Here is a 22,723-nt window from a genome sequence, read left to right on the forward strand (position 1 = left end):
TTTTCCTTATCATTCCATTATATTTTCTGTTGAGAAATGTAATTTTCACGGCGTTTGATTCACCCACAAATTGAATACTCCAGGATGAAGATAGCGTGTTTAGGGAAATAGGTATTGCAGTGCAGATGAGAAAGGATCCTTCCTCTTTCTGAAGCTAGTGAGCGAGCAAACCATACGTGTGAGTACTTGGCCAAGTGCTGCGATTCCGTACGTTTTTTCCTTTTCAGTTATCATATATTTTGTTTGTTTAAAGATTAACCTGATTCCGATTTATTTCATTCGTTGATATTGTTTTATTTTGCGTTTGCGATTATTCTCTTTAAATTGTTTCTTAAGATTTAACAATAAATTCTTGAAATCTTGCAATGTACAGAGTGCTTAATCAGTAAAAGAACCATTGCCCAACATTTTCCTTTACCAACTCTTTGTAATCTTTACAAATTTCTGTATTTCTGTTCTTCTATCCCTTTCTCCCGCTTTCCTGTTATCTTTTCAATTCCTATCTCACTTTTCTTTTTTCTTCAAACATTTCTCATCCCCGATATTATTTCTCTTTTTTCCTTTTTCTTTTTTTTCCTTTTCTTCACTTTTCTGCAATGTTTATCTCACCTTTCTAATTATTTTGTTATCTTCTTTTACAAGTATCTTTCTTATTTATGTTTATTTTTTTTCTATCTTTGTTCCGAATTTCTCTCTTACCTCTTTATTTTACATATCTCTCTTATTCTTTTATCTCATTATTTCTATTTTCTTTTTCTTGTATTCTCCTTTTATCCAACATATATGACTGGATAATGATCCAAATCTGTACCTTGACAGGAACGAACGATGTTTGCCGATCAATTGAAATGGTCGTAAGCTTTTTTCTAATAATTGATTAATAGGTTTTATATTTTTGAGAAAAATGTTCCATATAAAAATTGCAGAATTTTCAGGGAAACATAATGACCTGTGACCTAGAATTATTTTTGCTATTTTTCAAAGTTATTGAGAGGTCAACACAAAAATACAAAAGTTAAAAAATTGACAAATAAAAGCCAACCGCAGAAATTAGGCGCAATAAAAAATTTGAAATCTTCTGTATTTAGATTTATAACAATTTAACGAGGCTCTGATAACTTAAAAATAAACTTGAAAATGGCAAATAAAAGCCACGTAAAGGTGAACGATTAAATATTAAAGAATGGACAATTAACATCATTGATTTATTTTATCTAATTGTTTACCCTTACGTGGCTCCTATTTGTCGATTCCAAGTTTATTCTTCTGTATTTAATTTGAACAGCTCATCTCCTTCTTTGAATTATCTTATTAAATTTTTTCTTTATTAAACAAAAATAGTAAATTAAGCAAAAAACACCGAATATTGGCTAATACATATTGTAAAGCGCTTGGCTAAAAGTGCTTAACTAACTAAGATTTAAAAACCTCGAGACTTGAGATGCTTTTTTCTCTTACTTGCGTAATTACATTTTTATTACATGTGTATTAGCAATTAGGCTACTTTACGCTAACAGTTTTTCTCATAATTTTGGAGCGTACACTCCAGGTATGCGTGGAAATTGTACGTGTAAAGTCTTCGCTGTGACAAATGTCAATTGCGCATTCTCGGCGTGCGAGTATGGATTGTAGATATAAACTTGCATTTATTTCGACACATTTTAATGTGATAGATCGACGTACTATGCAACAGTTTGTGCATAGTGATCAAAATGTGATCCAAAGATAATTTAGAAAAATTTATTGATATTTATAGAAGTTTTCTCTATTTGTGAAAGTTAAAATTAGACGATAAAAATTATAAAACCTAAAATTTAAAAAATCCTGCATATTACGAACTTGTTTTGTAAACGTGAAAATTGTCTCAATACAAATAAAGGCTTTGTGCAAAAAATTCAAGGAATACGATGTCACGACTGCACGATGTAAATAATGCAATTGACAAAGCGTGGTGCATTTCATTGAATTGTCCGCCTAGCAGACACTCCACGCGAAAACTTGGAAATTTGAAGTGAATGCTCCAAATCTGCAGATTCAGCGCGCGCACTTGGAATGTTGCGCTTTTTCACATTATACTCCAAGAGCACATTTCAAGCGCGCGTTTTGGCGCAATGTGCCGGAGCAACGCGCCAAACCTGATGGTTTGAAACGGCCGTGTAAATCGGCTTATTGAGATCTATTTACATGTACTTAACGAGATGACCCACTATGCTATGGACAAAAATATTCCAACTGATAACGATTGGAACGTATGTGAAATATGGAGTGAACCACCGGACCCAGGGCCGAATTAACTAAGAGGCAAACTAGGCACTGCCTATAGGCTTCCACCACAAAATACGCCCCCACCAACCAATAAAAAAAATTTTATTTATAACAAAAAAAATTATATTTCATAAATAAATTTGTAAGTGATGCATTTCATTATTTGTTTTTTGTTTGTAAATTAATAATCCTGATAATTTAACACATTGAAAATTATTTGTCATAAAATTATTATATGGATCTGCGTTTGTAATCTAAGTTTAGAAAGCGGTCTAATCGCGGGAATATTGAAGATGGCTTGACTGCTACATCTATTTTATCGACTTCAGATAACATATCGATCTCGGCTGCTCTCCATTTAAAAAGCATAACGTTAAAAGTTGAAAGACAATTTTTGTAATAATGTTGCCGTTGCGTTTGCGTCTTATATTTGTACCGTGTATCGATCGATAGATAATCGATATTTTTATACGACAAAAAAGTGATTCAATTTTGAATTGCATAGCAATTCTTGAAAAATTTTTATTAATTTTTTAAAACAAAAATCGCAAAAATCAAACAAGACGAGAATCAAACGAAATTAACTTATACGAGTATGTAACAATAAGTAACAAGTGAGTACACGTTTTTTGTTGTGAGAATATAAACTTTTGTTTTTTGTTGTGAGGATATAAACTTTTGAGATAAAATGTGTACATAAATTTTACTTTATTTACATAGAAATTAATTTTTATGCACATTTTCTAGCTGATGAAAAGTGAGAATTCATCTTCATCATCTGCATAATAATAATAGGTTACATGAGCGACAGATCAGCCAATCGACATAAATTACAGCGTGTTTATAAATCTGGGTTTAATTAAGTAAAGAGAAGAAAAAGAAACAAAAAAAGTTGAAGAACTTTTATCTCAAACTCGCCGAATGGTAGAATTTCTTTGCACTGATCAGCACAGGAATATCAACAAATCTTTCAATTGCAATAGCGATTCGGAATGAAAATTTTGAAATACAAGTATGTGAAAAGTTTTTAGTCGAAATTATCAAACCTACATAATAATTCAATTCATCTTTCATTGATTTGAAAAATTCAATGTTTAATTATTATAAATATAAACTTTAAGATCGACTTACTGAAAAAAAAAACTGGTTGCGAGGAAGAAATGAAACATACAGTTAATCCACATTCTAATGAAAATAATTTTGAAATCGTTTTACCAAAAGATTCTAGTCATGAGGAAAAAATGAAAGATTTAGCTAGTCTAGATGTTGAAGGGGCTGATTCGAAAATAACTCAAAAACGTCAATGTGAGGATAGTAATATAGAAAAGGTATTTGTTGGTTGTGATATTTCTGAATGGCCTGAGCGTGAGCAAATAAGTAAATATGTAGATTATTGGATTGAAGTAAGAAGCATAAAAATTCAAAATAGTGATTCTAGGATGCTAGATTCAAAGTCGCACATAAAAAAATGGAAATATTGCGAAAAAATGTTAAGCATCCATGTTTAAGAGAAAGATTAAAAATGGAGATTTGGTAAAGCGTTCGTGGTTATGTTTCTCTCCGATTACTGGAAAACTTTACTGCTTTATTGTAAATTTTTTAGTACAACACAAACACAATTCACACGTAAGGGATACTATAATTGGAAAAATGATCACGCGCGTTTGCATGAGTACGAAAAATCGCAAACTCATTTAGAAGCAGTTTATAATTTCACTATGCGAGTTTCAACAATTGAGGTAATAAATTTATTCTTAAAAAACAGGTAGAAAATAAAAAAAATTATTGGAAAAACTTACTAGAAAGGATTATCATAATGTCATTATATTCTTAGCTAAAAGAAATTTACCGTTAAGGAGAAACAATGAAATTTTAGGAGCACCAAATAATGGTAACTTTCTTGGAACCATTGAACTACTAGCTTTATACACTTTTTTAAAAGTTCATTTACTTAAATACGCGCAGCGGAATAAAGGTAATGTAAATTATCTTTCATCAGAAATTTATGAAGAACTGATTAAAATAATTAATAACTGATTATTAAATAAGATAATTGAAAATATAAAGAAATCTAAATATTACTCTAGATCAGTTGATTCGACAACTGATGTAGGTTATACTGACTAATTATGTTTGACCATTCAATATCTTGAAAATGTCGAAGCGATTGAGCAATTTTTAATATTCATGTTAAATAAAGGTCATAAAGCTGAAAATATTTTCGATGCATTAATGTCATTTTTAACAAAGCATGATATAAACATTAAAAATTGCTGTGGACAATCTTACGACAATGCCTCGGTTATGAGTAATCAGTATAATGGATTGCAAGCGCTCGTAAGTCGCGAAAACCAATTAGCATTATGGATACCATGTTTCGCGCACTCTTTGAATCTAGTTGGTACGGCAGCAATGGTATGTTGTTTGGAAGCAAAAAAATTTTTCAACTTTTTGGAAAATATTTATGTTTTCTTTACTGTATTGTCTGAACGTCACGACTTACTTGCTCAAAAATTAAAGCAAAGTGTATCTGGCAGCAAATATCGCGCGTTAATTTAAAAAAAAAATGAGTACAACAAGATGGGCATCTCGAGCAGCGGCTGTGGAATCAGTATATAATGGATTCAAAGAGTACAAAACAGTTTTGCTAGAATTACCAAAGATTAATGATGAAGCAAGCGGACTATATAAAATCATGACAAAATTGGAAACTGATATTTACATCGTCTTTTGGAATAATATATTAAAAAGAATAAATAAAACTAGCCTTAAATTACAAAATTGTGATTCGGACCTAAAGACGTCAATTGCGCTCTTGAAATCTTTAAGGTTTTTCATTGAGTCTGTGCGTGATAATTCTAATAATTATGAAGTCTTAGGCAAAGAAAAATCTGAATATAACCAGTATGAACAAAAACAAAAGCGAGTACGCAAACAGAATGTACGGCCATATCTTCTCGATTATGGTCAAACAGAAAATGTACTTACAAACTCTCAAAAATTTCGAATTGAATGCTATGTTCCTGTAATTGACCAACTAGTTATGTCATTGACTCAAAGAATTGATGCTTATAAAAAATCTGAGTTATTTTGGATTTTTAAGAAGATTACACAGTTTATCTTTTGAAGAAATTAGAGAACATGCTTTGAAAATAATAGAACTATATAAAGATGATCTTGAAGAAGTTTTAATAACTGAACTTATGCAATTTAAAGAATTTTCACAAAAGTTTATGTCAGTTACGAAGATAAAGACAAGGAGAAAAAGATATATTTTGAGGCTAAAATGTACCACCCTACCAGCACATGAACGGCGAGCGAACGTTTGGTGAACGAATTTTCGTTTAGAAAGCGCGTAATCGTGCACTTGCCAAACCAACCAAACGAAAATCGCTGAGCGGCGATCGCCAAAGATACTTTGCGAATCATCTCGTTTGTCACCTAAACATTCCGAGATCATTCAGAATAATTGAGTATCTTCGGCCTTTATAAACTCATCAGTCAACTATTATATACTATTATAAACAAATAAAATTACTGTTATAAACAACTATTATAAACAGTAAAATTGCTGTTTTTAACTAAACGCAAACGTCAAACGGACGTTCTTGTGATGGCATAACCGAACTATTTCCGAACAGTAAAACAGTGCAGGTTCGATCGTTTACCGAACGTTCTCTCGTCATTCGTGTGCTGGTGTGGAAGTTAATAATTAAAAAAGCAAAGACCTGCAAAAAATTTTTTCAAATACTTGCATTGTATTAAAAATATATCTCATTCTTATGACCACAAATTGTACAAGCAAAAGAGCCTTTTTAAAATTGAAACTGATAAAAAATCGATTAAGGTCATCGATGGGCCAAGATCGACTCAATAATCTTTTTCTTATGAACATTGAAAGCGACTTATTGAGAAAAATTTCCTATTTTTATATTATAGATAATTTCGCGGAAAAATAGAACGTAAAATAGTATTATAATCAATAATCATATAGTATCGTATTATAGATGCAAATTCATGAATTAAACTAGAAATGTTGCCAAAATAATAATACATCTAATGTTAAGTATAATTGTATGTTAACCTTTAGAGGACGGGAAACCAATATTTTGGCTTTAAACTATTTTCACTTTAAATATTCTATATAAGGGTGTTTTTAGTAATTCGAATTAAAATTTTATTTAAAAACTTAAGTTTTTACGGATTACATCAGTTGATGATATCCTTATATATATTTTAATGAAAAAAATTTGTTAAAACAAATATCTATCGCATTTCGTTTTTCAACTGCATTATTTTGTGTAATTCTGTAATATTGTTAGTAATAAACTTAAAAAAATATATGTATTACGGATAAAAAAATTCCTTTTTATGTATTAATTATTATTTTAACTCTATGAAATTCTCGAAATATATTTTTATAACGTAATTTTTTTTAAATGGCTATTTTTCTCATTCAAAACCAAGATAAAAAATGAACTCTTTGATAATTATAATTTTATAATGGTTCTGTGAAATTCTTCTATTTTTGTTACCGTACCGCACGGAAAGCCAATATATTGGCTCTATAAGGGTCGCTTATTTTTCATAGTACAACACTATAATAAAGATATAAAAATTCTTACTTCAAATTACAAAAGTTTACGAAAAAATACGCCCGTTTTCTAAAGGTTAATTAAGATATGTTTTAACTCTGAAAATAAATTTAAACAAAAATCATTCATTTCGTTCAATTAAGTATTATTCTATTCAGAATATAGCATTATTTAATTATTTAATAACAGTATTATATTAATCACAGTTTCGGACTTCCGTTTCCGGTTGCGTGGTAGAAGGTTGAAGGATTGTCGGTGTGTGATCCTAAGTGAAGTATTAGAGGTGTGAGGGAGAGAAAGGGGGAGAGAGAGTGAGAGGCTGGAGATAGGGAATGCAAGGGGAGTGCAAGTAAGTGGGGTGAGAAGGGAATAGAGCAGTGAGAAGGAAGAGAAGTGAGGCAGGAAGAGTGAGTCAGCGTTTAGGAAGATAGGTAAGGGGAACGAGGGGATAGGAAGGAAATAGGAAGGGGGAGAGCAGGTGTAGAAGGAGTGGAGAGAAAGGGGACAGGTGTAGGTCCGGAAAAAGTCACTAGTAGCAGAGGAACGAATCGTTGGGGAAATTATTAGGCATAGAGTATAGGAGATATAGAAGAGAGATGGAAAGAAAAGAAATGGAGGAGATAGAAAAAATAAAGAAAGCGGAAAAATGGGAGAGAAGAGGGAGCACAGGGACGGCAGAGGAGGTGTTGAAAAGGAAAAGGGAGGAATTAGAGGAAATAGGATTAAGAAAGGAGAGAGAGGAGATAGGGGATTTAGAGTGGGCGTTTAGGAGAAGCAAAAAGGTGATAAGATCGCTAGAGGTAGAAAGAAGAGAGGAGGCAGGAGGGATAGGGGACGATAAAAGAGATGGGGAGGGAATGGAAGGAAGAGATAATACAGGAAATGAGGGAGATAAGAAGAGAGATTAGAAAAAAGATTAAGGAGGGAATAAGAGGACAGGAAGAAATAAGAGAAGAGGTAAGAGGGTTAAAGAAGGAAATGGAGGAGAGGGAGAAGAGATGGGGGAGGGAAAGAGAGGAGTTTATGGAAAGGATTAAGGAGATGGGGGAAAAAATGAAAGAATTAGAGATGGGAAAGAAGGAGGGGAGAGGAAAAGAGGAGATGGGAGAGGAGATTAAGGGGATGAAAGATAGGATTAATAAGATGGAATGGAAATGGGAGAGAAAAGAAAGGGAAGAAAAGAGAAGGAATGTTATAATTAAAGGAGTTAAGGTAGGAGAAGGGGAGTGAAAGGGGAGGTACAGAGTTTACTAAAGGAGATAGGGGTAAGGGGGCAAGTAGAGGAAGTGAGAAGAATAGGGGAAGAGAGAAGGGACGGGACAAGTACAGTATTAGTAAGGGTGGGCGATATGGGAGTTAAAAACGAAATAATGGAAAAAAAAGAAGATTGAGAGGAAGGGGGGAGAAAATTGAGGAGGATCTAACGTGAAAGGAAAGAAGGATGATGTGGAGATTAGGAGAGATGGCAAGAGGGGAAGAGAGAGAGGGAAGGAGAGCATGGGTAAGATATGGGAGAATTTGGATGAAGGGTAAATGGTGGAAGTGGGACGAGATAAAAGAAGAAATAGAGGAAGAGGGAGAAGGGGATGAGAGGAGGGAAGAGACCAGGGGGGGAAAAATAAAAGGAAAGGAGATGGAGACAACACAGGAGACGGGAAAGGGGGAAAAGGAAAGAATGGGAAAGGAAGGGTGAAAAAGAGAAAGGGAGAGAGGAGAGAAGGGAGAGGTAAAGAGATAGAAAGAGGCGGGAAAGAAGGAAAAGAGGAAGGAGGAGGGGGGAAAGGATGGAAGGTGGCATATTGGAATGTAGCGGGTCTAAAAAATAAGGACGCGGATTTCTGGGAAACAATAAAGGAATGGGATGTAATGTTTTTTCTAGAGACATGGGTGGATGAAAAAGGATGGGAAAAATTAAAAGGGAGGATGCCGGGGGGATTTAAGTGGGAGGTGCAATACGCGAAGAGAAAGAGTAGGAAAGGAAGGGCAATGGGTGGAATTATAACGGGGGTGAGAAAAGGGATAAGAATAGAAGGAAAGGGTAGAACCGATAAAGGGGGAATGCTGGAGGTGATGATAGAAAGAGAGGGGGAGAGATGGAGGTTGGTGGGAGTGTACATTAACGGAGATTTGGAGGAGAAACTAGAGGAGATGAACGAGTGGATGGAGGAGGAGGGAGACAGGGTCAGAACGATAATAGGGGGGGATTTTAATGCAAGAACGGGAAATTTAAGGGGGAGGAATAGTGATGGGGGAGGATGAGGGAGAAGAGGGAAAGGAGAGAAAATCAAAAGATACAAAGGTAAATGGGGAAGGGAGAAGATTGGTGAAAAAGTTGGAGGAGAGGGGGTGGGCGATAATGAATGGAGGAGAAACAGGAGATGAGGAAGGGGGGTGGACGTATATGGGGCCGAAGAGGAGATCGGTAATTGATTACGTGATAGGGAATGAAGAAGTTAGAGAGGAAATTACGAAGTTAGAAATAGGAGACAGGGTGGACTCGGACCACATGCCGGTGGTAATATGGATCAGAGGGAAAAAAGGAGGAGAGGAAGGAAAAGGGATAAAGAGGAAAAGGAGATGGAGCTGGACAAAGGAGGGAAAGGAGAAATTTAGGGAGAGGATAGGGGAAATATGAGAGAAGCAGAGGGACGAACAAGAAGAGGAAGGGGTGGAGGGGGAGTGGGAAGAGAAGAAAAGGAAGATACAGGAAGTGCTAGACAAGGGGAAAGAGGGGGAAGGAAAGGAGAGGAGAGAGAAAAAGAGAAGGTGGTTTGACAGGGAGTGTAGAAGAGAGAAGGAGGAGGTGGCAAAGGAATTGAAAAGGTGGAAGAGGATAGGGGGGAAAGGGGAAGAATACAGAAACAGAAAAAAAGAGTACAAGAGATTATGTAGGAAGAAGAAAGAGGAGGATAATGAGGAGTGGACGAGGAAGACAATGGAAGCGAGGACGGAGGGACAGGTATGGGAGGTGGTTAGGAGGGAAAGGGGGAAAGGCAAAGGAGGAATGGGAGGAGAGATTGAGATAGAAGAGTGGAACAGATATTTTAGGGAGCTATTAGGGGGGGTAGAATCGAGAGTAGTAATGAGAGGAAATAGGATGGAGAAGACCAGATAGAAAAGGGAGAAATTAGAAGGGCGATAAGCAGGTTAAAGGAAAGAAAGGCGGTGGGGGTGGATGGGATACCGGGAGAAGTGTGGAAATATGGAGGGGAGGGAATAGAGAAGTGGGTATGGGAGATATGCAATAGGATATGGAAGGGGGAAGGGTGGATTGGGGAGTGGAGTGAGGGGCTGGTGGTGCCAATTTTGAAGAGGGGAGAGGGAAGGGAGGTTTCAGAGTATAGGGGGGTAACGTTGACACCGTCATTATACAAAGTGTATGCGTCGGTGTTAGCGGAGAGATTGATGAGGGTCAGGTCTTCAGTGAATAAGGGTGCCTGTCCAATAACTACTTACTATTTGGCAATGCAGCGAGCCATTCAGGTAATCATGTACTCTAATTCTGTAATTATGGGCAGATATATTTATGCAATAATTAATTCAGTTTATACTCCGAGAGGTTTAAGTGGTTGGGGGTTCTCACATATTATTGCTTGGCTTACACAGAGAACACAAGACTCTTATGTACACTACAATAATGTTCTAAATCATTGATCTTGTACCAGATCAGAACTTATCCGAACAGTTTAACACCTTGCTGATGGGAATGCTAGGCTATTACATGAAGATCATAAATACAATGTATTTAATAAACAATCCTAGGGGGGCGTCTAGGTTGCAGGTATAGCAGATCCAATAAAAAAATACATAGAAGTTGAAGTAAGGGATAATTAAAAAATGTAGTTATATATTTGATCATTAGATTTTCGGAATTTGCGTGCAGCCGTTGGCTCCGCGAGTGTGTTAAATATTTCAATTTTCGACTCGGCGAGATAATCGTGTGAGAATTACGAAATTACCGTTATCTCATTGTTACCTTTTTTTTGTATACCGCGTCGTGTCTTAAATTATATTTACGTGACCTCTGTATATACCGCGTGTCCGCGATAATAAATTTGAACAGCACACCGTTTACCGATTTTTCTTTGTGAATTCCGTTCGTATAATATTGTCGCAAAATTGTTTAAAGTATTTAATATTGTTATAATTAATGAGAATTTAATAGATCGATTCCGTCATACCGACACATTTGCATATATATTTATATTATATTCTTCCATACCGCTAGCCTCTATGTTAATGTCCATTATATAATTATATTGTCAATCTATATTTATTACATGTAAAATTGTTAGTCCTAAGTGTTCGAAATATATATATATATGTCTATTCATGTCAACATGTGTATGTCTCTAACTACTTCTCTCTCAACTATAGACCAAAATTCCTATAGACCCGCGACTCACTGCCGAATTTTGAAGAGTTACCTTAAGTACCGTTTTCATTAATATTGTGGCGCATTCACATGCGCTTGGCGCCCAACTTTATCGTGAGTTACCGAAAGTACTGAAGTACGAGTAATTAACTCTTTTGTTACCGATTTTTAACGTTTTATTATGTGAATTATTGAAATATTTAAATTGAACGCTCCCCTGTCCGAACTTGGCGTTTCGGAGCAGCAAAAGACGTTGCAAAGTATGCACACAACTATAGACTGACTGGAAGTGGGAAATGTATACGAGAAATAATATCATATGTGATTAATAAACTCAGAGAGTGGATAGTGACAACCCTAGGGAAAACTTGTTTTTCAGACAAGCTGGCTAGAAGTATGAAGCAGTCATTAGCATTATTACAAAATGACTTGCACTTAGAAGCAGAAAAGCTAAATATAAACTTAGATGAAGTCAAAAAATTTGACACAATTGATAGCAGAAATCATCCCAATGAATATTTATTGACATGATATTTTAAGGTCTCTGGAGGTGTTAGGATGGACACAATTAGACTTAGCTAACATGTTCTATGCGTTCCCGGTTTCTGATTATAATTTGAAGCATTTATTTAAGCGTACTTCAATTTATATGCAAAGTGCAAACACTGCTTTAACATGGGACTTCATTGAGTTTATACAATATTGTATGGTTATTGGTTTTTGTAAAGCTGTTACAATATACAAGCGAGAGGTCAAGTTTGGAAAAGTTGAGGGATATGAATTTCAGGATGAACCTTGGTACAAGTCCTGCTTGAAGGGAAAGTTGAAGCTTCCAAATGATCATGACATGGGAAAAGTTTGGATAGAAGGATTTTTTTTTTTTAATAACATCTTGACATTATGCTATTGGGAAGCTGCAGATGTCACATGCGTGCTATCCAATGCAGACTGTTATCAAGACCTTAAATCATTTGCATCTCTCTCTTAAGGGATTGCTCATAATGAACTGCTATATACCCTCGATAATGCGCCTTATCTATCATACAAATGGGATCCAAGAGACGTTCTATAAAATTTAGGTTCTGGCTATGACCACTGGGACAGAATGGCAGTAATGGCAGTGAAGCGTGAAAATACTAAACCTGAAAAGAATTGCAGAGAAACATGATCTGCTGACGATGTGATAGTAAATCTCTGGTCAAAAATGCGTCCGTACGTTGACAGCTCTAGACCAAATCTGAAACATGGCGCCAGAAAATAACCAAAGATGTTGATTAATAATAACCCCTTAGCAACATGCAAGGAAACGATCTTCTACCCCGTTAAGCTTCTTGCCGAACGATGTACTTGGCAATCGATTAAATCGGGGAATCAGACAAATACGGGAACAAAACAATATAGAAAGCCTTTCTTTAGTTTTATCATTTCACGCCGACTAAAAAAGGCGTTGTTTATCAATAGTATACATATAAGTAAGAGAAAGATATTAGTTCGTTAAGGTGTCTGAATAGCTCAGTGGTAAGAGCAGCCGCCCGGCAAGCGAAAGACTCGGGTTTGATTCCCAATTCAACTTACTTTTTCGAACCGATATATTGTTCTCACCTACATATTTTTAGGGGAGTAAAGGAGAAACTTAGGAATTAATATCTTAAATAAGAGATGTTCTTAAATAAGTCTTAGCAATATGCTAATCGTATTTCGTGCTTTGTGCACAATTATATAAAAACTGCGAAAAAATTTAAAATTTTGCGGTTTCTACACACATACATCCGCGGTCGACCCTCATAGCCTTTCTAATTTTCTAAGTTATTTGTTAATTTTTTGGATTTTTCTTGTCACGACTCGTAATTCTTCCTTAACAACTGGAAGTGATAAAGAAGTTACCAAAAACATAAGACAGAGATATGGATCAAGATATACGAAATTTTGTTGTCAATCGATCTGTTAAAGATAATTTTAGTCCAAAGAAAAAATCAAATCGTTCAAATTAAATAAAAAATGATTTTAAAATAAGTTTGTTGCACCTAATTTCTGCTCTTGGCTCATATTAACCTATTTTCTATTTGAATTTGTAATAATATAATTTCTAATTTTTATGTTATTTTTATTTTTATTATATTTTTTAAATGTATACTTTAAAACTGGCTATAAACAGATTGACTACGTTTAGATAGTCGTTCATGAGTCATATGTGTATTAAAATTAATAATGTACGTATAATTTATATAAAAACAACTGTCTATTTTTTGATTGATTATTTAAATACATATATCTCGAAAATTTATTAAAAATAAAATATCAAATATTTTTATTAATTTTTCAAAAACTTTTTCCTGCTAAAATATTTTAATTTTCTAATTTTTAAACACATTGTTCACATACATCTACACACAGAAATACAATATATATATTTATAAAATCAAAATTAAATGTATATAAATGTTGTGTATGTGTATAAGTTGAATAATTAATTTATTTATTTTGCTAAAATATATATTAATATTTTAAAAATACTATAAGTTAAAATAATTTTTAATATATAAGTATAAATAATCTAATTCAATAATCAATAAAAATTACATAAATATAAATAATCTAATTGAAAAAAGATGGCGGCAAGTGAGAGGACGTGTGTGAGAGTTCCGAAAAAATTAGAATTGTGAGAGGTGAAAGAGGAGAAGGAAATTATGTGGGAATGAGGAGGAATGAGGGATGGAGTAAAGAAAAGTGAAGAAGAAAGAGAAAGGAGATGAGTGGAGGATAAATGACAAAAAGAGTAGAAAATAGGAAGACAAGCTGTAGAACAGTACACACATGGGAACAGGAGACACACGGAGAAAGAAGAAAGAAAGAAGAAAACAAAAGGAAGGAAAAGGAGGAATGAAAAAGAGGAATTGGAGGAGGGAACAGCGGGAGAAAAGCGATGAGTAAGGAAGGAAAGGAGAAAATGGAGGAGATGGCTGTGGAACAGTTGGACACGTGGCAGATGTCACGAGATGACGCACGGCCAGAAGAGAGAAGAGGAGGAGGAAGAGAAAGGAAAAGAAGAGAGGAAAAGGAGAAAAAGAATCGGGAAGAGAATATAGGGCGGAAAGATTAATAGAGCGGAAAAATTAATAGAGAGAAGAGAATAGGAGGTTGTGTGGAAAAAGGGAAGAAAGGAGTAGAGGAGAAGAGAGCAGAGGGTCGATAAGACAGGCAGGAGAGGACGGTAAGGAAGGAAACATAATAGTAGTAGTAGGCGGGAGAGAGCGCCAGAGGTGGCGTAAGGGAGAGCAGGAGAAACACGTGCAAAGAAGGAATTTTCACGCACATAATTACGTATGATACGCACTTGCGCATATGGTGAAAATACGTAGATACGAGAGTCAGGAGATACGTGTTACGCAAAAGACGGAGGTCGAGAGGATTGAAGGAGAGAGAAGTCAGGAGGAAGGAAAGTAAAGAGTAAAAGGAGAGAGAGGAAAGAAGAAAAGAGATCAGTGGAAAAGGAAGGAAGAAGAAAGGAAAGGGCGGAGGAGAGATACAAGGTGGTTAAGTGCGGAGAAGAGAGAGAAGGAGACAGGTGGTTTGGAAAGAAGAAGCGAGAAAGAGAAAAGTGTAGTGCAGAAGGGTTAAGGAGAGGGTGAGCGGAGAATAAGAATGGAGCGAAGCAGGAATTGCGATTGCAAAGAGGAGGTGAAGGAGTTGAAGATAAAGGTGGACAAGGTGATTGTGATGGTGGAGGATATAGTGAGGTGGGTGAGAAAAGAGAGAGAGAGAAGAGAGAGAAGGAGGAGAGGAGAGACAGGTTGGCAAAAAGATGTGAAGTAGCAGAGGAGACGACGGAGGGGATGAAGAAGGAAAAGGAAAAGAAGGAGAAGGAAGAGAGGACAAAGGAAAAACGCACTGAGGAGGAGGGGAAAGTAGATTTGACACAAGAGGAAGAGGAGAGAAGAGGAGAGAAGAAAGAAAGGTAGAAGAGGAGAGAAGAAGAAGAGTGCAGGAGGAAAAGAAGAAGAAGAGAGAAGAAAGCAAAGAAGTGAAGAGAGGAAGAGAACAGGAAAGAGACAGAAGAGGTGGAGAAGAAGAAGGAAAAGAGAGAGGAAAAGAAGAAAAGGAGAAGGGAAAAGAAGGTAGAAGAAAAAGAGGAGAGGAGGAGAGAAAAAGAGGAAAAAGAAGGAGCATGGGGAGTTGGAGAAGGAGCGGAAGAGAGGAAGGAAAGAGGAGAAAGAGAAGAGAGAACGGAGGTGGAAGAAGAAGACAGAAGGACAGGAAGAAAAGCAGAGAGGAATAAAAGAAGAGAAGAAAGGACAGGAAAGGTGAGAAGAGGGACGGATGAAGAGGAAAGAGATGAAAGGAGTAGTGAGGAGGAAAATAAATGGAAGAGGGGAGAAGAAATGTGGAAAAAGAGAGAAGAAAGAGAAGAGAAAAGAAAGAAGGAGCGAGGAGAGAGAGAGAGAGAGAGAGAGGGGGGAGATGGAGAGAGTAGAAAAAAGATCGGAGGAGCAGGAAAGGAGATGGAAGAGGAGAAAAAATATTGTGTGGAGAGAACTGGATGGAGAAGACCAGGAGGAGAGGAGGATGCTGTGAAAGAGGATGATAGAGATAGTGTTAGATAGAAAAGCAGGTATAGTAGGGTCATGGGAGGTAAAAGGGGACGATGGGAAAATGATGGTTATTGTAGAGATGGAGAATATAAGAGGATAAGAGGGAATTATTAGAGAATGGGAGCATAATGTGGAGGAGATAAAAAATAGAGGTTGACGAGGTTTTGACACGAGAGGAAAGGAGAATTAGGTGGATAATGATGGAGAGAGCGAGGAGGGAGAGAAGTAGAGGGAAAGAGGTAGTGATAAGCGGGAAAAGGATGTGGATAGAAGGTGAGGAATGGGTGTGGAACGAGGAGAAGGAGAGGTTAAAAAGGAAAGGGGGTAGAGGAAAAGAGGGTGCAAGGGGGAAAAAGAAGGAAGGAAATAGAAAGGGGAGGAGAGAGGGGAGGAAAGGAAAATTAGAAGGGAAGAGAAGATAGTGAAGAAAAAGAAAAAGGAGGAGACATAGATAGAGAGGGAAAAGAGGAAAGGGAAGAGAGAAAAGGGTAGGGGGTAAAGAGAATTAGAAAAACTTGTAAGGTCGCAAAAGGCCAGAAGAAAGAAGAGTAGAGAACTGTATGTATGGAAAAAGGGGAAAGGTGAGTGGGAAAGGGAGAAAGAAGAAAAGGGAAAAGGAAGGACGAGAGGAGGATATAGGGAGGTTGTTTTAGGTGGAAAGAGAAAGAAAGAAAGTAGAAGGAGAGATAATCAAAAGGAGAGGACAGCCGGGAAGTACCATTCATCCAGACGGAAGGAGAATAGAGGAGAAGGAGAAAGAGCGAACGAGGAAAGAGGAAAAATGGATGAGGAAAGCTGTCGAGGAGAAGCAGAAGGGAAGAGAAAGGAAGGGGAGAGGAGACAAATGTACAAAGAAAATAGATTGTAAAGAGTTTATTGTAAAGAAGAGAAAAGGAGGAGATTGTAAGAGGGGGGGGGGGTTTGGCGGTCCTTTGAAAACGCCCGGCAACCCCGAGGAGAGGCCGAATAAATGATCTATAAAAAAAATTATCTAATTTTTTTAATATAAGTATTGTAATAGAGATTAAGATTAAAAAATAAAATTATTTTAAAATTTTGTAATTAATTTTTTTTAAATTCTTTGAAAAGAGTCTTTGAAAAAGTTTTCAAACATTTTTATATACATAAAACTTTTTTGTATTAATTTATTATTATAATTACAAATTAATATTAAAAGCACCTTAAACCATTTTACATCTTCTGCCAGTTGATGACATAATTTTAAAGGTGCTGGTTGCTGGAATGGATCGGGATCATCTATTAATCCTGAAAAACTAATAAGAAATGATAAATATATAAAATATTTAGTTAAATATTTTTATTGTTCAAGGTGAAGTAGGCTAAATTGACCAACACTAGCTATGTTGATAAATTTTTATTAAAAAAATTTTATTAAAAAAGATGCAACGTTTTGACCCCAAATTGAGTCCTCTTTAAGCTACAAATTAAATTATACAATCTATGCTACATAAAGAAAAACCAGTCAATTACAAAAATAGATATAATAAAGAAATATGAAATACCTGTTGTGATAAAATATGGTTGTAAAACTACATGGAAAACTTGTAAAACATTAATATAAAATATAACTAAATACAACTTGACAAAGTATTTTCTCGTAATCACCACAAGTAGTGTTAACTTTGAAGGAACAACATATGATTAAATCGATACGTATTTAGGTCAACGCATTAGTATCAATTTTTTAAAAGAGAAATAAAAGTCAGATAAATAAAACAAAACTATAAATAAAAATAAATATTTAAGAAATATATGTCGGCTCTCAATATTATTAATAATAATACATAACTTTTAAATCGGCCAATAGAACCCAAGCGCGAAAAATTAATTCTTCGGAACTGTATCTCTTGGTTTGAGATTACTAAGTTCCATATATAAATTAATAAATTAACAATTTTTTAATAAAAATTTGGAGTTAATCATTAACATACTTATACGCAATGATTACCCTCTTGATCTGATTTTTAACAAAATTAATCATTGGATAGAACACCTTATATCTAAAAAAAGCATTATAAAAAGACAAGCAAACATAGAAGGAACAGAAATTATAGAAAAGGAATCAGTTAATAAAAAATTCGTTGTCATTCCGTATATAAATAGGATCTCAGAAATGATTGTCTCCACGGTAAAAAATACAGAATGTATAGTAGAATACAGATGTCTCAAAAAACTTGATAAAATTAAACATCCATGCAATTTTAATGTTGTTCATAAAATCAATTGCAATAATTGTAATGCATCGTATGTAAGCCAAACTAGGAGGCAATTACAGACGAGACTAAACAAACATAAAAATAATATCAGGTTGGACTCAACGAAATATTCAGTAATTTTTGAACACATAAGAAATAAACACCATACATTTAATTGGGATAACGTAAAGATTCTGGACAACAAAAATAATTATTTATAAAAAACTCATCTCTGAGATGCTACATATTAAAGAACAAAAAAATGAGCTAAATTTAAACAAAGATACTGAATTACTCAGCGAGTCTTATTTTGATATTTTGGATAAATTAGCGAACAATAAATAATAATAATACAAATAGGACATTAACGGTTTAAACATAGGTATCAGATCATATATAAACACGCACATTCTGCGATTAGGTACAGTTTGAAATGAGGTGTCTTTTTATATTCAATATAAAAAAACTATTAATCTCGCCTCGAATTATTGTGTTACAATAAAAATAAAATCTCGACGGCAATCGGAGCCTATGCGGATGACATGCACAAAATTAATAAATTAAAATGAGATCTCAAGTCAAACTCATTTATTAAATTCTAAACGTTTCGACCCACTTCGGGTCTTCTTCAGTAGCTGCAAAATACAAAGAAACAAAAATAGAAGATAATCGGTACAATCAGAAAATTATAAAACTCGTATACATACAATCCGCAAATAAATTAAATATTATTCTCCTCCCTATTCAAACCGTCCGGCCGTCGGAGTGTCTCCCTAACGGTGACCATCGTCAGGAAGGAAGCGGAGCAGTGACTCCCTTACCAACACTAATCAACATGGTATAAATTAAACGTAGAACAATTCACAAGAATTAAAAATTAAGAACCGGGAAGAACACTCACCCCGACAGCAAAAACAGAGAGAAGACGATGCTACACGTGACACATCACTCTAACGACTGTGCGGTATTCTACCTCGACACAGTCGATACATATATACGCAAAAAAACAAATATAAAAATAAAATATGAAAATAAAAATAAAAATAAAAACAACTAAACTAATCGGCACTCATATCAAAAGTCTAACAAAAAAACCCGGCTATGTAAAATCACAAAGCTAGATTTTGGTAAATTTTTCTATTAACAGATCAAGATTCTCGTTTAATTTATCAGTGTCGCTATGTAAATTTAAACTATTCCTCTGACGTTTTATGTGGATCATTTCGGATATCAAACGTTTACCTAAAAAAGGCTCCTCGTCTAAGACTTTTACATCCTCCCAATTAAATTCATGGTTCAATAATCTATGTTCCGATATGACTGATAATTGTGACGCGTTTCTTTTTATGTTGTTGCGATGTTCTTTCATCCTAGTTTTCAACAATCTACCCGTCTGCCCTACGTACGACGCATCACAATCCATACAATCAATTTTATAAACTACATTATTATGGAGTTCTCTTGGTAACTTATCCTTGTGTACTTTAATGAATTTACGGAGACTGTTAATTGCTGTATATGATGGAATGACATCCAAATCACGTGTAATGTCCTCGATTCTCTTCGATACATTATTAATATACGGAATATTAAAGTACGAAACTTTTTTCTGCGTTAGAATCTTGTCATTGCATACATTTGCTCTATTGTTATGCAACTTATTATTATAGCGGAAGAACAACTTTTTTAACCGCGCTTGTAATGTGTGAAATATCAAATTGAGAGGATAATTATTAGACAAAAGAACTCCAATCATAGACTCAAAGTTAACTTTATGGAATTTCGGATGAGATAGCCAAAAAACTCTATCTATGAGGCTGATAATGGTGCCTTTTTTATGACAGAGAGGATGCTGCGATTCAAAATTTAAATATCTACCTGAATACGTCGGCTTATGAAACAAATCAAACTCAATGCTCCCATTATTTATAATAATGGTGACATCTAAAAAATTCAATCGGTTGTCAACCCCCTCCTCCATGGTGAACTGCAATCTAGGATGGAAAGAATTGAAAGTGTTTAAAACTATTTTAAGCATGGAGGGTGGGGCCGCCAACGCGATATCGTCAACATATCTAAAATAAAATGGAAATGACAATGGAATCGCAGCAATCGCTCTACTCTCCAAATCTTGCAACGTGATATCCGCAATAATCGGTGAGAGGGGGGAACCCATAGGCGTGCCAAAAGTCTGTTGATAACATACATTATTAATTATTATATTAATTATTATTAATTATTATTATTAATTATTATAGCAAAAATTCAATTAAACATGTAAGAAGAATAACAAGTCTACAAATTTAACCTATTAATTTTATCTTAATCTATCTGCAAAGTTATTTTTTCATCTCATAAAAAATCGTATTAATGTTCCTCTATTCCCCCTATATTGCATTTATATTTGATGAATTTCGATATAAAGATTGTGAAGATTATTCACAACAAAAACATAGGAATAATTTTCATGATCAAAAAACTTTGTCTAACAATCAAGAGAAGTAGAAATTTGAAGAATATTTAGAATATGACATTCGGCAGCAAAAGTTACTTCAATTATTACGTGTTACTCAATATTTTACTAGAATTTTGAAAAATGAGGATATAACGAGATTATTATGATTAATACTTTCACAAATTGATTGTTGCAATAATAACAATTTCTTATTCAGAGATTCATCGGTGGAAGGCGAAAATCGAATTATTCAAGATGCCTTATGTAATATTAAAGAAAATCAAATAAACTTGTAAGTTAATAAACTTCAGAAGGACGGAAAAGATGGCGGAGAGTAAGAGGACAGAAATTTTGATACTCCGTATTTTAAGTAATGTTAAGAGGTGGAAATGGAGAAGGAAGTAGTATGTAGGTGCAAAGAGATGAAAATTTGTGGACAAGGAGTGAAGTGGAAATCGGAAAAAGGGGGTAGAGAGGAGGATAGGGAAAAATAAGAGGAGAAGCATAGGACAGAGGAAGGCAAGGGGATAGGAAAGAAGAAAGAGGAAGAGGAAAGGAAGGGAGAAGGAAGTAGAAAAAGAGGAAATAAAGAGTTAAGAAAAGACAAGGGAGGAGAAAAGAGAAAAAGGGAGAAAGAAAGGAGGGAAGGGAAGCTTAGGAAGAAGGGGAGAAGAGCATAGGTTGAGTAGTATATTTTTAAACTAAAGGAAGAGAAAGAGAAAAGGAGGAAGGAAAAAGGCAAGGTCTTGTTAGAGAAGAGTGAAAAAAATGAAGGTAAAGAAGAGACATAGGGAGAGAAAAAATATGAGGATAATAAGAATACTTTTAAGTCAGCTCTTTAATTTTAAAACCACAATCTACACTTCATTCCTCTTGACCAATAGAGCCAAACGCGATGTTATTGCGACAATTAAGAAAGAAAGAACATTTGGAAACTAAGGAATTTGAATTCTATGGTTGGGATTTCAAAAATTCCCCTTGTTCTTTCTCTTAACATCCCCTGTAAAGAAATAGGCAAGAAAAATATTGATCCGAAAGTCGGCTGAATCGGGAATCGAACCCGAGACCTTCCGCTTGTCGGGCGACTGCTCTTCCAACTGAGCTATTTAGACACTTACGAATCTCGGGTTCGATTTTCGATTCAGCCGACTTTCGGACGAATATTTTTCTCGCCTATTTCTTTACAGGGGATGTTAAGAGACAGAACAAGAGGAATTTTTGAGATTCCAACCATAGGATTCAAATTCCTTAGTTTCCAAATTTTCTTTCTTTCTTAATTGTCGCAATAACATCGTGTTTGGCTCTATTGGTCGAAAGGAATAAAATGTAGATTGTGGTTTTAAAATTAAAAAGCTGACTTAAAAGTATTCTTATTATTGTTCGTCGCGTCTGGACCTAATTACGACGATTTGGGGGGGGGGGGGTATAAACATTAAGAGAAATATTTATTCGTAAGTGTCTGAATAGCTCAGTTGGAAGAGCAGTCGCCCGGCAAGCGGAAGGTCTCGGGTTCGATTCCCGATTCAGCCGACTTTCGGACCAATATTTTTCTCGCCTATTTCTTTACAGGGGATGTTAAGAGAAAGAACAAGGGAAATTTTTGAGATCCCAACCATAGGATTCAAATTTCTTAGTTTCCAAATTTTCTTTCTTTCTTAATTGTCGCAATAACATCGCGTTTGGCTCTATTGGTCGAGAGGAATAAAGTGTAAAAATGAGGATATAACGAGTTTAGAAAATTTGTGAGGTCGCATAATGATCAGGTGTTAACGGAAGATAGGAAATTGTGAAAGATTGGGGAACACACCTTAAAGAAAAGCGCCCTGTAAACCCCTCGGGGAAATAGAATCAACGTTCTATTCTATTCTATTCTATTATATATAAATAAAATAAAATACGAATAAAATTCTTTTTCAATGTCTCTCAATTTTTCTGCTTTGGAGACTTCTCTGCTTTAGACTCTAAAATAAAAAAAATCATGAATATTTTATTATTATATATTATCATAGTTGATACAACAAATTCCTATCAAGAATTGAAAGTTTTAACAGTATACTTAATTTTGATTAAAATGTAATTTTTTCCTCCCCTTCTGTACGAGACGGGAAGCGGAATAATAAACCGGACACTTAGGCGGAATAAAGTTCACTTCATTAGCGTAACGTAGAAAAAACAATATATATTTTAATATAATAACACCACAATTTGAATACAATAACACTGAAAAT

The 22,723-nt window shown here is 34.9% G+C and overlaps 1 protein-coding gene across 1 annotated transcript in view; it reads right to left on the bottom strand.

Moving 5' to 3' along the window:
- The window catches only part of LOC114944746 (dynein axonemal heavy chain 12-like), a 148,420-nt gene that overhangs the window by 9,553 nt on the left and 116,144 nt on the right, over positions 1–22,723 (bottom strand). Inside the window, exon 9 of the mRNA XM_085481870.1 lies at positions 17,005–17,098. Within this exon, the coding sequence (XP_085337996.1) occupies positions 17,005–17,098 (94 nt within the window). The remainder of the gene's footprint in view (positions 1–17,004; positions 17,099–22,723) is intronic.

Source organism: Nylanderia fulva, unplaced genomic scaffold, assembly GCF_048542155.1.
Source record: "Nylanderia fulva isolate GAGA-0341 unplaced genomic scaffold, ASM4854215v1 Scaffold193, whole genome shotgun sequence".
In the NCBI taxonomy this organism is placed as follows: Eukaryota; Metazoa; Arthropoda; class Insecta; order Hymenoptera; family Formicidae; genus Nylanderia; species Nylanderia fulva.